Source organism: Fundulus heteroclitus, chromosome 21 (assembly GCF_011125445.2).
Source record: "Fundulus heteroclitus isolate FHET01 chromosome 21, MU-UCD_Fhet_4.1, whole genome shotgun sequence".
Classification (NCBI taxonomy): Eukaryota; Metazoa; Chordata; class Actinopteri; order Cyprinodontiformes; family Fundulidae; genus Fundulus; species Fundulus heteroclitus.
This window is the reverse complement of record NC_046381.1, coordinates 11,839,497-11,855,698: the sequence shown is the minus strand read 5'-3', so window position 1 is coordinate 11,855,698 and position 16,202 is coordinate 11,839,497. Positions and strand designations below refer to the sequence as shown.

The 16,202-nt window shown below is 42.1% G+C and overlaps 1 protein-coding gene across 26 annotated transcripts in view; it reads right to left on the bottom strand.

Annotated features, from left to right (window-relative positions):
• Positions 1 to 16,202, bottom strand: part of si:ch211-285f17.1 (sickle tail protein) — a 175,262-nt gene that overhangs the window by 57,855 nt on the left and 101,205 nt on the right. The window contains exon 1 of one of the 26 annotated variants that reach the window (XM_036125277.1): positions 10,473 to 10,695. The exons of 24 other annotated variants lie outside the window; for them this stretch is intronic. In XM_036125277.1, coding sequence (XP_035981170.1) covers positions 10,473 to 10,503 — 31 coding nt within the window. In that variant the 5' untranslated portion in view covers positions 10,504 to 10,695. Of the gene's footprint in view, positions 1 to 10,472; positions 10,696 to 16,202 lie in introns of those variants that run through there. One more of the 26 variants, XM_036125279.1, reaches the window with a different exon arrangement.

The following is a 16,202-nucleotide window of genomic DNA, read 5'->3' as shown; positions in this document are numbered from 1 at the left end:
TTCAACAATAATGTTGAAATCACATCTCCCTGATATTGTGAATCCCAAAATTAAAACCAATGATGCTGCCTTCACTTGCTTAATTAATTTATATAGGGAGTTATTGATCCGGGAACATAACTACCTCAGTTGATTTGTAAATAACCAGGCTAAGATTTTCACTCCTGGAAAACTTTTAAAGATTCAATTTCCACTGCATCTGACTAGGTAAAAACAGATTAGTGGAAATTCACCCCAGAAAACAGCCCCGATTGGGAAGGTAGCCCTTTTGAAGTAGCTGAATATCTTAAGCATTGTGTTTCAGTCATTCCAGTTTAAACGACAATATAGTAATTTGTATTCGTTGTTAACAGTTACGGCTTTTAAATTATGGATGTCTGCAACAAAATGTTATGGCTGTAACACATTCGATGTAATTATGTCTGAAGCTCATATTCATGTGCCCTTTCCTACAAGTGCAAGAAAGAAGTTTGAGGTCTGTGTCTAAAACGTATTAAAGTTGTACCTTTACATAAGTTACAAAGAGTCTTTGACAACGTCATTAGTTCTAGTTTTAGTGCTGACGATTGCAGGTGTTGATTTTCTCAAAGGGATATTTTATTTTTTATGTTTCTCCGCCACACGTGCAACAATACGTTGTTTAAGCTCTCAGGGGGAGAGCTTAAACAACATTATAGGGGATACAGAGTCAGAGTAACATAATGGAAACCTGTCTTTTGAAAAGATGTACAAGCACAAGCCAAGATGCTCATCTCTGGAGTTATACAACAGAGTAGCTGTGGATGCACTGCCATAACATGATAAAGGGAAATAATTATTTCAGACTTTACTTAAAATCAGAAAGCTTATTTACAATTTGGCTTTGCAGGAACAATACGCAATGTTAAAGTGGCTGACTTTCATGTACTACGTCCAATTATAATCCATTGAAACAACAGTTTGCATCACAGGTTAAACTTAAACAAGACAATATCTGCTGGAAACCCTCATGACAGACATATTTGACTCTTGTAACATATTGCTGCCATCCCATTACACAACCAAAGAGCAGACTAAATTTCAGTAACCTAAATTGGCTATATAATCAGGAAAAAAATTAAGTTAACCAATAACAATCCCCTTTAATGGCCAACAAAGGACGCCACAATCTTTGCACACTGGCCATGAAGAACCAAAGGAACAGTAAGGACCAACCAAACATCTGCCATTTTTAACCAGGTTTAACAAAGACGGTTACCTTAAAACACTCAAAGTCTGCTGTTTGAATAAAACTTGTGTTCAGTGTTGTCATGTGCAAACCCTGTTCATTGTTGCTACAGCTGCACAGATCTAAACCCCAGACGTACTTTTCCACTGCAGACTTATGCTGGCGCTGAGCTGCAATGCTGCACCTCAGTCCAAATTTTTTTTTCTACCTTTCTGTCATTGCTCAATAACAAGGTAGATGTATATAATGACCATAAATAAAAATGATTACAAGCTGTCTCATTCCATAGCGATACAATTATTCCCCTTAAATTAGAAATACATTAGTGGGAAGCATCACAATCAAAACCGTGTTTTGGTAAGTGCTGGAACTGCTTCTTTCTGTTGTTGTAGTTTAAACGGGGGTTTTGTAAGAGGGCAAACACGCTGAAGAAATATGTCAGCTAGCCAGCAGGTGAAGCTCCTATGTCGACGAGTGGCATTCAAAAGAATGAAAGGGCGCAAGGTTAAAAATGTCCCTGTCATTGCCTGTCAAGAGGATCCTAGCTTGTTAGGATGCTCAACACCTCTACATGCCTTTTTTGAGTAGAGAAGCACCAATTGAACTGAAGGTATAGGTCAGACTGCTGTTATTGACTTAAGCCAGCGGTAATACAGCTCTGTCTTTGCTGCAGAACTGGGCACAGAGAAGAGCTCAGACCTGATTAGCTGGTCTGATCAGTACGCTGGCGTTGCGTTTGAGCCGGCGTGTAAAATTCTGTCTGGCTTGCCTCATTATCAGCATTGGTCAGTGGCAGGTCCATCAGGGCCTTCTGTCAGAGCGGCTTAACACCCCCCCACCCCCCTTACCCCCCTAACGACACTCGGGATTAGACGCAGCTTCGGCGCCACTCTATGGGCCACTTGTCTTCTCAGTTGGGGTGCTGCACCCCTAAAAACAGAACCCATCCCCCTAACACAACGTCCTGGTTCACCATCCAGTCATCAAAATGGACGTCTCTATCATTATTCATGGAAGCTGAAGGTAGCTGTCAGAATGGCATTTTGTGCAGAAGCAGCTGCTCTTTTGAAAGCAGATGTTTGGGTGCAAATCTTAACACGATTTCTAACAAATAAAAACATGATGGTGAGGGGGGGTGAATTTCACACCCTTTACTCTGATACCCTATACATTAACTCCTAGAGCAACTAATAGCCTTCCCAATCCCCTAGTTAGTAAACAGAGTCCACCTGTGTGTAATTTAATCTCAGTATAATAAAGCTGTAAATCCTCAAAGGTTTGTTAGCGAACATCATGAACACAACGGAGGACAGCAGACAGATCAGGGATATTGTTTATAAAGACGTTTAAAGCAAGGTTAGGTTATAATACAACGGCCTTAAAGCAAAATGCTTTGTGGCTGAAAACTAACACTATCACCTGTTAAACACCATCCCTACAACGAAACCTGGCAGTGGCAGCATCTGGTTATTAGGGATGCTGGCAAAGAGTGGGAGGCTGGATTGGAGCTAAACACAGGACTGCAGTATAAGAAAACTGTTACAGGCTTCAAAAGACTCAATACTGGGGGGAAGGTTTGCATTCCACATTTAGATCGAGCATATCCATGTGATAGTAGAGTCAAAGTCTAAATTAAGTGAAAACCTGAAGCAAGACTGGAAACTGTATGCTCACGGTTGCTCTCCATCCAACCTAAGTTTGAACTGGTTCGCTTAGACATAAAGGCAAAGAGTTAATTCTGTAGATGTGCAAAATTGTTGGAGACACAACCCAAACATATGCAGCTGTAGTCGCCCAGAGAGCTGATTCTACTAAATATTGCCTCATATGATCGGCACGCACATTTAATGTTTTTGGTGTTCCATGTAAAAAAACATGGAACACCAAATGGAGGGAGGCGGGGGACATTGAGTCTGAATGGACCATGTTCCACGCCTCTATTGCTGAGGCGGCTAGTCGGAGCTGTGGCCGCAAGGTTGTCGGTGCATGTCGTGGCGGCAACCCTCGAACCCGCTGGTGGACACCAGCGGTGAGGGAAGCCGTCAAGCTGAAGAAGGAGTCCTACCGGGCTTTTTTGGCCTGTGGGACTCCGGAAGCAGCTGATGTGTACCGGCAGTCGAAGCGGCAGGCGGCTCGGCTGGTCGCCGAGGCAAAAACTCGGGCGTGGGAAGAGTTCGGAGAGGCCATGGAGAAAGACTTCCGTACGGCTTCGAAGCGATTCTGGTCCACCATCCGGCGTCTCAGGAGGGGGAAGCAGTGCAGTACCAACACTGTTTACAGTGGGGGTGGTGTGCTGCTGACCTCGACTCGGGACGTCGTGCGTCGGTGGGCGGAATACTTCGAAGACCTCCTTAATCCCACCAACACGTCTTCCATTGAGGAAGCAGAGCCTGAGGACTCTGGGTCGGGTTCTCCCATCTCTGGTGCTGAGGTTGCCGAGGTTGTTAAAAAGCTCCTCGGTGGCAAGGCTCCGGGGGTGGATGAGATTCGCCCTGAGTACCTTAAGGCTCTGGATGTTGTGGGGCTGTGTTGGTTAACGCGGCTCTGCAACATTGCGTGGACATCGGGGGCAGTTCCCCTGGATTGGCAGACTGGGGTGGTGGTCCCCCTATTTAAAAAGGGGGACCGGAGGGTGTGTTCCAACTACAGAGGAATCACACTCTTAAGCCTCCCTGGTAAGGTCTATTCAGGGGTTCTGGAAAGGAGGGTCCGTCGGATAGTCGAATCTCGGATTCAGGAAGAGCAGTGTGGTTTTCGTCCTGGCCGTGGAACACTGGACCAGCTCTATACCCTCAGCAGGATTCTTGAGGGGCCATGGGAGTTTGCCCAACCAGTCTACATGTGCTTTGTGGATCTGGAGAAGGCATTCGACCGTGTCCCCCGGGGGATCCTGTGGGGGGTACTCCGGGAGTATGGAGTACCGGACCCTTTAATAAGGGCTGTCAGGTCTCTGTACGACCGGTGTCAGAGTCTGGTCCGCATTGCCGGCAGTAAGTCGGACTCGTTTCCGGTGAGAGTTGGACTCCGCCAAGGCTGCCCTTTGTCACCGATTCTGTTCATAACTTTTATGGACAGAATTTCTAGGCGCAGCCAAGGTGTTGAGGGGATCCGCTTTGGTGGCCTTAGGATTGCGTCTCTGCTATTCGCGGATGACGTGGTCCTATTGGCTTCATCAGGGCGTGATCTACAGCACTCACTGGAGCGGTTCGCAGCCAAGTGCGAAGCGGCCGGGATGAAAATCAGTGCCTCCAAATCCGAGACCATGGTCTTGAACCGGAAAAGGGTAGAGTGCCTTCTCCGGGTTGGGGAGGATGTCCTGCCCCTAGTGGAGGAGTTCAAGTATCTTGGGGTCTTGTTCACGAATGAGGGGAAGATGGAGCGGGAGATCGACAGGCGGATTGGTGCAGCGTCTGCTGTGAAGCGGGCGCTGTACCGATCCGTTGTGGTGAAGAGAGAGCTGAGCCAAAAGGCGAAGCTCTCGATTTACCGGTCGATCTACGTTCCTACCCTCATCTATGGTCACGAGCTTTGGGTCGTGACCGAAAGAACGAGATCCCGGATACAAGCGGCTGAAATGAGTTTTCTCCGTAGTGTGTCTGGGCTCTCCCTTAGAGATAGGGTGAGGAGCTCAGTCATCCGGGGAGGACTCAGAGTAGAGCCGCTGCTCCTCCACGTCGAGAGGAGCCAGTTGAGGTGGCTCGGGCATCTGGTCAGGATGCCTCCTGGACGCCTCCCTGGAGAGGTGTTCCGGGCACGTCCCACCGGGAGGAGACCCAGGGGAAGACCCAGGACACGCTGGAGGGACTATGTCTCCCGGCTGGCCTGGGAACGCCTTGGGATTCCTCCTGAGGAGCTGGCCCAAGTGGCTGGGGAGAGGGACGTCTGGGCCTCCCTACTGAAGCTGCTACCCCCGCGACCCGACCCCGGATAAGCGGAAGACGACGGACGGACGGACGGACGGACGGACGGACATGTAAAAAAACATCAACACAAAAAACAAAAACAAATGAAAGCCAGGTATGAATCATCTTCACTATTATGTTATAATTTGTGTTGGTCTAGCACTTGTCTAGTTGGGACAAAATAGGAAAAGGCTTAAGGGGCATGACCACTTTAGCAAGGCACCACGTAACCACAAATAAAATAAAGCGGGAACATTTTCTAGGGTTTTAAAAGATTCAGTTTTTTATAGATAAATTATTTCTTTTCAGATGTCCTCCAGGGAAACTGAGGCAGGACTTGGATATTAATAAGTTATCGTGGGTTTTTCTTGTTATTTAAAACCAGAGGCGATACCATCCCAAGACTAATCCCAGTTCAATTCGCCTCTTCTCTAATCGTGTTCCGATCTCTTGCAGGAAGCTGATGCACACTTGGAGCCAGCATTATCTCGTTGACCTTGAATCTGTGCATCAACGGTGTAGCGGGGCCAGGAACCCACAGAGAAAAGAATGTGGGAGTCTGGCCAAATGTTGCAACGTCTTAAAAAGACTCGGGTGGAGCCTTTAAATGCTGTCTTTTCTTTCCAAACTTCCAAGTTTAAAGTTTTGTTACATTCAAACCAAGTTTGATTGTTAAGCTGCTAAAATAACGAGGTAATGTGCCATAGATTTTCCAGTGCTACATCTGAATCCTCTTTTTGTCTGCTAAATACTGCATATATAACATGGTCTCTACAAATAGTAGTGGTTCAAGGGCATTATTTACAATTCAAGCACCCACGAAAAGCTTTATATTTCCAGCTTAAATAGTTATTCATTCAAAGGCTGTCCTAAATTATAAAAGAGACCTCAATAGACTCAAAATAATAATTTTTCAAAATCATCAAAAAAATTTCCCAATGAAATTGACCTAACCAAGCCAGATGCAAGAGCAAGGCATACCAATGTGAAACGTTTAGTTAACAAAACCGGAAGATACACAGAAAATTGTAAGTTCCCTTAAAATATAACAGCTCTGCTCTGAATAAGCTCTGAAATTATTGTGATCTGTTACATGAAACAACATCAAAGCGAAATGTAAAATACCTGCTTAGAATTGTCAGACGTAAATATTGTTTACCTTGTGTGTTTCAGCATGCTTTAATTTGCCTTTCACTTTGCTCCTTGTACCCCTGACTTTCCCCACCGAGCGGACAATGAAGTCTATTTCTATTCTATTCAATCCGGCTGTCAATGTGCATGTCCATGCAGTTCAGAAGACTCAAGAAAATTATACGTGTGTTCAGCGCTAACCTAAAATGTATCACCTCTGACAAGGAAATATTACACAAACAACTACAGGAATATACCTGCCAGGAAAAAAAAACAAAAATCTTCTCTTTTTATAAGTGCAGAAGACCTTTTTTTTATTTGTTTTTTCTTCATAGTCATTTAACTGAAAAGTTTTTTTTAAATTTCTGTTCTTTTAACTCACAGATCCTTCTTCAGTTTGTTCTGCAAGTGATTGTTCAGTGAAGCAACATAGCAGGTCAGGATGCAGCAATGATTATTATTTTCACCACTAAGAAACCAGCCTGTGTCAAAAGTGATATGATTTAGAGTTAAAGCTTTGTGTTCTTGAAGGAAAGAAATGCTGCAGATTAAATTCCACATTTTTGATACCGTTCATTAAAAAATAAAAAACTTTATAATCAATTAAACTTTTATTGCTAGGGCAATGAATGATCTTAATGAAAAATTTAGGAAAATAACAATTGTAATGATTTTTACTTTAAGAATTAATTGATTGCAGTAATTTAGGTCAGCGCTACAGTAATGTGCATCCCTAGAAAATCCTCTAAAACCTAAAAAGTATACTTTCAGAGGACTTCACTTTTAGATGTTTATCAGACTGTTGAGGATCTTTAAATTATTTTATGACTTCCTGTTCCCCTGGGGTATAAACAAAGCATGAAACAAAGACCCATTTGTTCTCCACCCTTCAAAATGGGCAAGGTAAGACAACATTTGAGACAAGAAAGGCCAATGATTGCTCATTAGTGTATATGTGTTTGTAGTCTATGTAATAATAGTAAAAAAAAAACGAAAAAAAAAAAAAACCTGCAGGATGGTAGCACACGTTCCTTTGCCTTACTGCAGCTTTTAACTTCCCGCTCTTGTGAAACACAAATAAATTGACAGCCTTTCGGAAATCTCTGCATAGGAGTAAGGGTCTGCATTCTCTAAAATTATATAAGGAGAATGCTCTTCATGCGTCAATGGCAGCTTAAAGGTGACAGACCTGTCTGTCAGTTTGCCTGCTTGTTGCCCAAAAAAAATATTTTTTAAAAACGCACTCAGCCGCACCAACATATCCGCTGCATTCTGTTCCAAAAACCTGTTCACAGCTCATCACACACACAGAAACTGACACAGGCAGGAGGAAGGAATTTGGATTCTGTGTTTGTGTGTGTTTGTGAGCGGTCAAGCAGCTCATTTAGTCGCAGTCGTCGCCCCTGGGCAGAGAGGCAGAAGGGTGAGGAAGATGTGTGGCGGTCGGGGCCAGTGGAAGTTATCTCATCCCCCTTTGGGAGGCTTCCAGGTGTTTGGGGGTGGGGAGACGAGGAGCCGAGAAATTAAAGCACTTACTTTTGTTGTGGCTCTGAGGATAACAGAAGTAGGAGAAGAGTATCTCGTACAGAGTAATTCAGCCACTTTATTCGAGTCAGTGTTAGCGCGGTCATTCAGAAAATTGTGGGTCATCAACTTTTTCCGGCTCCCATGATATTATCTTTCCAAACCTCCGGCTGACCTTGATAAAACCTCCGCCTTTGTAACTCAAACCCAAGCAGACATTTCATTCTCACCTCTGAAGCGTGCACTGCCACCGGTGCGGCTTTTCCTGCATGGCCGGCATCTTTACACCTGCGTGGGAAAGGCAACAAATCCTCCCCTCTATCTCACCCACAGCAGTGCTACTCTGGGGTTTGTTTTCTGCCCTGTTTTGTCTAAAAGCTGAATAATAACACGTCCCCGGGACGCAAGATGACAAACGCCGCAATAAACTCTTTTGCTTCTCCTTTGTTTTTATTTTCTGTTGCATCTGTTAGCAGTCACTGATGGCATTCCTCTTGAGAATGTCAATCAGATTATGCCGAGCAGAGTTTAGTCATCGTTTCCTCATAAGCCCTGAATTCACTTGGCAAATATTCACGCTCAAACTGGTCTGCTTTAGGGCATTGTTCCTTATTAAATCCGTAAGAAATCATCAATAAGCTCCATCTCACCAATCCAAATAAAAAAACAAAAAACTTGTAATCACCAATAAACTGCATCTAATCTTTGGGTTGATAAACTTTAAAAGCAACAAAACATTTTGTTTTCCACAATATCTCGACCAAGATTAAAGTAATATCACAGACGCTATCCCTTCTGGGGACACTGGGTTACGTCCTCAGTTATCTGTGTACTTGGACTGACCCAAATTTATGTATAGATAAAATATGTAAGGAAGCAACGACTTGTGGCTTCTGGTAAACAGGCAGCAAGCAGTTGGTCTTGTAAACTTATGATAATGACTAACCCTGAGAGACAGAACAAAATAAACTATTCTGGGCATCCACAGAGCAACATGCTTTGGTCCATAAGAATGTTTTACATTAGCTCCAGTACCTGGAATTCAATGTAATGCTTTTGGTAAAATATATAAAAAACATGTTTGGGAGGATTAAAAATTACTTTTTAAAATTTAAACATAGCATATTAGTTTGTAATATAGTAATATCCAGCGATGATTAAATTACATTCAATTAAACTTATTTATATAACGTCAGTTCACCACATACATCATCTCAATGCATGTTACAAATTCTGAATACAGATTAGTAAAGATGGATGTTTATATGAGTATTATTAGAAATTAATATATCAGCTTTGTGAAAGTTAAAAACTGTCACAATACTTGTTTTTGAGAAAGATTCTGTGATGGATGGGTTTCTTTGAATCAATTTAAACATGTTAGCAACAGCGCCAATGCTAAAGTCAAACTTGCTATTAAGCTGAGGTTTCTGAACCCAGAGGCAGTCGTTGCCAGTGACTGATACATCTTAGCTGTGGTTACAGGTGAGTGAGTAACATGCACCCTATGTTGACATAGATTTTAAAGGTTTGTGCCCAGTTTCAACACGTTTAGCAACATGGTTTACTGTTATTTTGTTTCTCTTAAACATGGAGGACCAACCAGATGACTTATGATGATCGATAGCTGGAAGGTTCCTGTGCCAGGGTTGGGTTAGAGGCATAGCTGTGACATTACCGTTTTCAAATAGGTACTGCTTTTGACATGAAGTCAACAAATTAAAATAAATCGTCTCCATGGCAGTCGTACTGAAACAGCAATTTCCCTCTGGGATTATTAAAGTAGTTCTGATTCTGATAGTGATATTAACCCACAGCTTTGCTTAAGAAACACATACATTTTTGTGTTTGTAACATCCATTCAAGATTTAAAAAATATTTATTTTTGGGGATCCTCAAATTCTCAGCCTAAGCATTGCAAGTAAAATGATCTTGAAAATGACTTACAATATAATTTCCATTTAGAGAATGATTAAAATCTACTCAAGTAAAATATATCCAAAGTGTTACACTGTCACTCAGTCCTGCTCTGGCCCCCCTTTCCTTCCCTAAACATAACAACAGCATAATAAACTCCTGAAATTCTGTAATGGCGTTTGACTTTGTTTTATCATTGAAAGGCGGTATGGGCCCCCCAGCTGGCAGCCCATTTGAAAACTTTTTGGAGGCGCCCCTGGTTAAAAAAAAAGAAAAAAAAAAAGAAAAAAAGAAAGGAAGGGGGGAAAAAAATCGTACAACAGCCTTCAATACAAACACCTACTCGTTACTATCTGTCATCACCACCCAGTTCATGCAAGAAGCGGCATGCTGTGACCTAATTGCAGAGCCCATAACGCGCGATCATAATGGGGAGACTCGTTTTGTAATTATACAAACATAAGTTCATGGAGATCCAGGTGAGTACACCCTTTCGATCATTTTCGACCTCAAGGCGTCGATCAACCTAATAATCAATAAAGTCACGCATTTTTTTTTTTTATTCCCGCAGGTAAAACTTGTGCGCAAACTTGGGTTGTGACAGCGTGCTGCATAAGAAAAAAAAAACAACACAACTTTGTGCTGGCGCATCGCTCTGTTGGAAACGCGCAACAGAAGCGCGCATCGGTGCGATCGCTTCCAGCATAAACTTGCAACAACGCAGAGGTGGTTTCAGCGGCTTCAAATGCACTTGCTGACTAGAATAAGATCACAAATCTCGATACCTTTTTTTTTTTTTTGTGGCTTCTGGTCCGGGTGCATGTACTCCAGTTGGCGCAAAAACTCTTTTTTCCTCCCTTAAAGTTCCTTTTTGGGTTAATCCTTGTCGAAGCTCACGTGTAGAGAACCATATTCCTCCAAAACATCTCAAGGTCCATCGCCCGCTCCAGCAGAGCGCTCCTGCTCCTCTCACACAGAGCCCGTCCTCTCATACAAGCACCTACACGTAAACTGAGCCCTTCAGCTGTGACATCACAGTCCCTATGGCAACCCTGACTCCACCCCAGTCCGGAGCTGATCCTACCTGTCTGACTACCTCCAACTCAGAGCTTTTTAACCCCCCCCCCCCCCACTCCTCTTTTTTTTGTTATTTGTTCACCCAGTTGATAAAACCATCTGATTTGCAAATGTTTCTATATTTGGCTCCCAGAGGAAAACCATGACTAGACTCAGACACGTGTAAACAGAAAAGCTGATGATGTCCTATTATCCAGGCTGGCTGTAAATTTGCATATGCAGCCTTCTGTCAGAGGTTATGATCAGTGCATGCTGATGAGGAAGAGGGTTTCACTTCGCATGTCGGAAGGCTGCGAGCTGGTGCAAACAAAAATCCCTCTTGCACAATGCTGTGCACCTTCGCCTGGAGCTCCCCCATGGCTCGCTGCCATGTCTTACCATTACCTCAAATTGTTTTGGCTACAAACCCTCTGTTTGCTTGTCCCTTTTGTCTCCTCTGACCCAGAACGTACAGGCAGACAATGACCAGGTGAGCTGAAATGTCCATCTTAAGACTCGCCCGGCTGCTTCAGAGAGCAAAAAAAAAAAGGCACGGCGGGACTTTACAACCTCTATAGGTTCAGGAACAACTGTTATACATCGCCGCGTCACTTCCCGAGGCAACAGGCAAGTCAAATAAGGTGATTAAGCATATAATGCCGATGTGAACTGTTGTGGTTTACACGTTTCATGCTGTACTTCATAACTCACTCCTTCACTGGAGATGTGGGAGGGAACCATGGCAGGCAGATTTATTGGATACACCTCGAATGTTACCCGCAGCAAAGAGGAGGAAGGAAATAGTTTGTCTGTTTAACGGCAGGCTACACAGAGAAATAATCTGTGTTTTTAAAAAAAAAAAAAGAAAGAAAAGAAAACTAAGCAAAAGCCCTTTATACAGCTGTTTTGATTGGACTTATTTTGGTAAATTTACAACAATGCAAGGAAACAAAATAAAACACCACTCTAAACTAATAGTTTAAATAAAAGGAATGGGCTGAAGCCAAGCCTTGTAGCGCCAACCCCATTCAATCCAGAAATCTAGAAACTCAGGAGTATTTAAAAAGGACAACTATAGTCTCTATGCATAGATACACACATACACACACCTATGCAAGCTCACTACACACATGTAGGTACATTCATGGTCACACAATACATGTATACATCTACATTACGGTTTAGGCTTTTTATAGACATTTTAAAGTTATTTTAAAGGTCACCAAAAGTAGCAAATAATTTAAAGAAATTATTTAGGTCCAAACTTCACATCGACAACTGAAACACATCTGGATTTTACTTTACTTTTCTCTTTAGCAAAGAGCTTTTAAATTATATTTACTCTCTCAACTTAAATAATTTTTGAATTCCAGTAGTACTTTTTAAAGTTTTATTAATCATTTCTAGTACTAGTATTAATCTGAGGAAAAGGTTTATTAGTTGGTTTACAATAAGGGTCCCTTTATCAAGGGGCCTATTAGCTCTTTTTTGTAATCTAGCTATTATGTCAATATTTGTTTGACTCACTTTTCCTCATATTTTGGAACAACATGTCAAACAAGGCATAACTAAAGAGGAGTATATAATATACAATCCTTTTACACTTATTAAGTATTGTAGTTTAAACAACAGTAGTATAGATTTTACAATTTTGTTTCTAATAAGATGGGGTATCCAACTAAGTTTATTGTCTGAAATTACGCCTAAAAATTTGGTCTCAAACTCTTTTAATTTCAACTCCATTTATATTTAACTTTACATTATTGTACATTTGATTGCCAGAAAATATCTAACATTTTTTTTCCTGTAAATTTAGGAATAGCTTCTTATATTTAAACCACTGCTCCGTTTTAGAAATTTAGATACAGACAAATTTCTTAACATTCCTGGTAAAGATGAGTAAAACCCTTTAATATAAATGCATCGATAAATAAAAAAACGAGATGCATCAAGACACTTTAAAATAAATACTTTCATGGTCATAGCATAATCCTTTAATTTAAGCACATTTGCCTAACAGAATAAAAAAAATGATAAGAAAAATCCCACAATAAGAAATCATTGATTTTAACAAAATCCCCAGAGGCTAAATGCAAATGAAGCAGTTTTAAAATGCATACTTTCATTTTATTTTTTATCAAGTTGATAAGAATTACAAGGAACTTCTTTTCTGAACACTGGCCTTCATTTCTTTAAGACTCTGAGAAGAATAATGGTAAAAGAATTAAGTTTATGTTGCCAGCCCGCAGAGTAAAAGGACTGGTTAGGAAGGTACAACAATCTCCTAAACCCACTGACAGACAGCTGCAGCAAAGAGTGCTTCTCCATAAAGACCATTAGTGACATCCACATGCCAACATGTTGTTTGGGAAGAATGCCAAAATTTTGCATCTTGTGCCCTTCCATCACTTCCGTAAGTATGCTTTTCAAACACAGCTGGAACTTTATCTGGAACTGCATCTCCTTTAGTCAGAGGAGATTAAATATATTAGCTTTTATTCGCTACAAACATCGCAAAAACGTTTGGCGTAAAACACAGGAGGAAAAATCTCTTGACTGTTGTTAACTGTGGTGCAGGGGACCTTTCTCTTTCAAAGGAGAAACTGTTAGAGTGCACAAAAGAGATTTTGCAACCTTGTGAAATCTTATAGAAAACAGTAGCTACACTATATTGTCAAAAGTAATTGTCCAAAATGTCTTGGTCCGCTGCAGCTTTTAGAGTTCCTTTCACTGGAACTGAGGGGCCAAGCCCAGCTCCTGAAAAACAACTCCACACCACAATCCCCCCTCCACCAAACTTTACACTTAGCTCAATGCAGTCAGACAACCACCAAACTCAGACTCGTCCATCAGATTTCCAGATGGAGAAACGCGATTCGTCACTCCAGAGAACGCGTCGCCACTGCTCTGGAGTCCAGGGGCGGCGTGCTTTACACCACTGCAGCCGACACTTTGCATTTCACCTGTTGATGTATGGCTTGGATGCAGCTGCTTGACCATGGAAACCTATTTCACGAAGCTCTCTGTGCTGTTCTTGAGCTAATCTGAAGCCACATGAAGTTTGGAGGCGTGTAGTGTTCGACTGCAGAAAGTTGGTGACCTCTTTACACTATTCGCTTCAGCATCCACTGACCCCGCTCCGTCAGTTTACGTGGCCTTCCACTTCATGGCTGAGTTGCTGTCGTTCCCAGCGCTTCCATTTCTTATGATACAGCTTACAGTTGACTGTAGAATATTTAAGAGCGATTAAATTTCAGGACCGGATTTGTTGCACAGGTGGCATCCTATCACAGATCCACGCTGGAATTCACTGAGCTCCTGAGAACGACCCATTCTTTCACAGATGTTTGTAAAAACAGTCTGCAGTGCTTGATTTTATACACCTGTGGCCATGGAAGTGATTGGAACACCTGATTCCAATAATTTGGATGGGTGAGCAAATACTTTAGGCAATATAGTGTACGTTGACGTAAACAAATATCGGAAACGATCGGATTGAAATGTATTTGGATTAAAAAACAAGAAATAATCGGATTGTACCATTTATATGGGCATATAATCAATGAATCCGATCGTAATGTGCATTTTTTATGCACCTGTCTTTATTCAGAATAGAACCACTCTGACTAGCCTCGTGAGACCATCCTGATCTCGCGAGCTTTCAAGGTTTCACTCGCAGATCAGTCTGGCTACTCTCCGTTAAAGAAAATTTGGAGCCGTTCACCAAACGAACGTCCAATCAGCGTTGGCTTTGAGGCGGGTTGAGGTGTGACGCAACGGGAAGCGCGTCAGTTCAGTCTAAACAACATGGCGGCTTCATCCGATGAAACTAGTGTTAGCGTGGCTATCGAGCAAGTTTTATCGGAATTACAGAGTATTTCTTTGCTGAGCTAACGAGCCTTTACCTGCAGCAGCAAGAGTAGCTTGGCTTGTGGTTGTGTTTTCGTCGTCGCTCGTAACAGAGCGACGACGAATCTGATTGGTTTATTTGGCCCGTCTATCACCAACATAGGCCAATCAGCTAACCAGTATTTTCGCCCCTTCCCAAAGTTACTTCAACGGAAGGTTTCCAGATGGATATGCGGAGCAAATCTATCTGGCGGAGTCAGGTAACACTCTGACACACACAGTTAGAAAATTTCCCTAAAAAAACACAGAAGAAGAAGGACTTCCGTCTTTACTGAAAAACAGAAACTAGTAAACTACGCAGTGGTGTGACTTTGTTTGTCTTCCGAGCGCCCAGGCTGGACTCACACCAGGTTCTAATTACAGTTGAAACTGACTAAATAATAATGTTGAGCTCTTTTAAAGGTTGTATCGGGAACCCCGATAGTTTTGCTTCCAGAGGTAACTCCGCCACTAAACAACGAGGAAAAACGTCACGTTTACGTCGGCACCACATGCGCACTCCAGTCATTTTGCCACATTCGGAATAACTTGAGCCTGACAAGCGTTTATATTCATGTTGATCGTATTGTCAATCGGCATAAACCACCCCTCTCATTCGGATTACAATTTCATGACGACTGAGCTTAATCCGATCACAATATTTCGATTGGCTTGTTTACATGACACATTTTTATTCTGATGGGCCCTTTATTTCGATTAATTTTGTCCATGTAAACATAGCCGGTAAGTAATTCAATTGGTAAAGGGGATGTACAAAATATTAACAGATAGGGACATTTTTACAACTTGTATGAAGACAGTAAAGGACATTTTGTTGGAATGAATTGAACTGCAATGCAACGTCACTGAAATAAAGGATACAATCTTATACGTTCCATAATGTAATAAATACGGATAAAATGACACCAAACACCTGGGTAAACTTTTTTTTTATGACGCTCCTTTTTTACAGACCTGTGGGAACAAAGCTGTCAGGTGAGATTTTCATCAGCTTAGGTCACATCAGGTATAAGATCTAATGTCTGGTTTCACTGTAGCTGCTCCAGATCTTGTTGCCATAAAAAGACAGGCCCTAACTCGACCACAGCTATAAGCACAGATGGGCACCAGGCCTGTATCAGGCACCGAGGGCCACCGATTCTACTCAAAGCTTAATGGATCACAAGATATAGCAGCGACAGATGTTTCCCCCGGCAGGTTGACCTCACCATCACTAATTTGTTCAAAAATTAGTTCAGGAGCAGTTGTAATCTGCTACATATACTGGGAAAAAAATGTCTGAGTTACTTTATGTAGTCATACCATAGAGAAAGCCTACTGTGTTTAGCAAAAGTATTCATATAACCTTAACCTTTTCAAATCCCAAGCTCAAGTTATATTTGAATGCAATTTAATGTGACAGACCAACACACGATAGGGCCTAATAGTGAATTTGAAGAAAAAGTGTATTTTTATTTTTTTTTTACAATGCAATCCATGGTGAGGACACTTCAACACCTGCAATACACCGTACTCCCGGTGAAACATGGAGGTGGCTGCATCATGCTGTGTGGGAA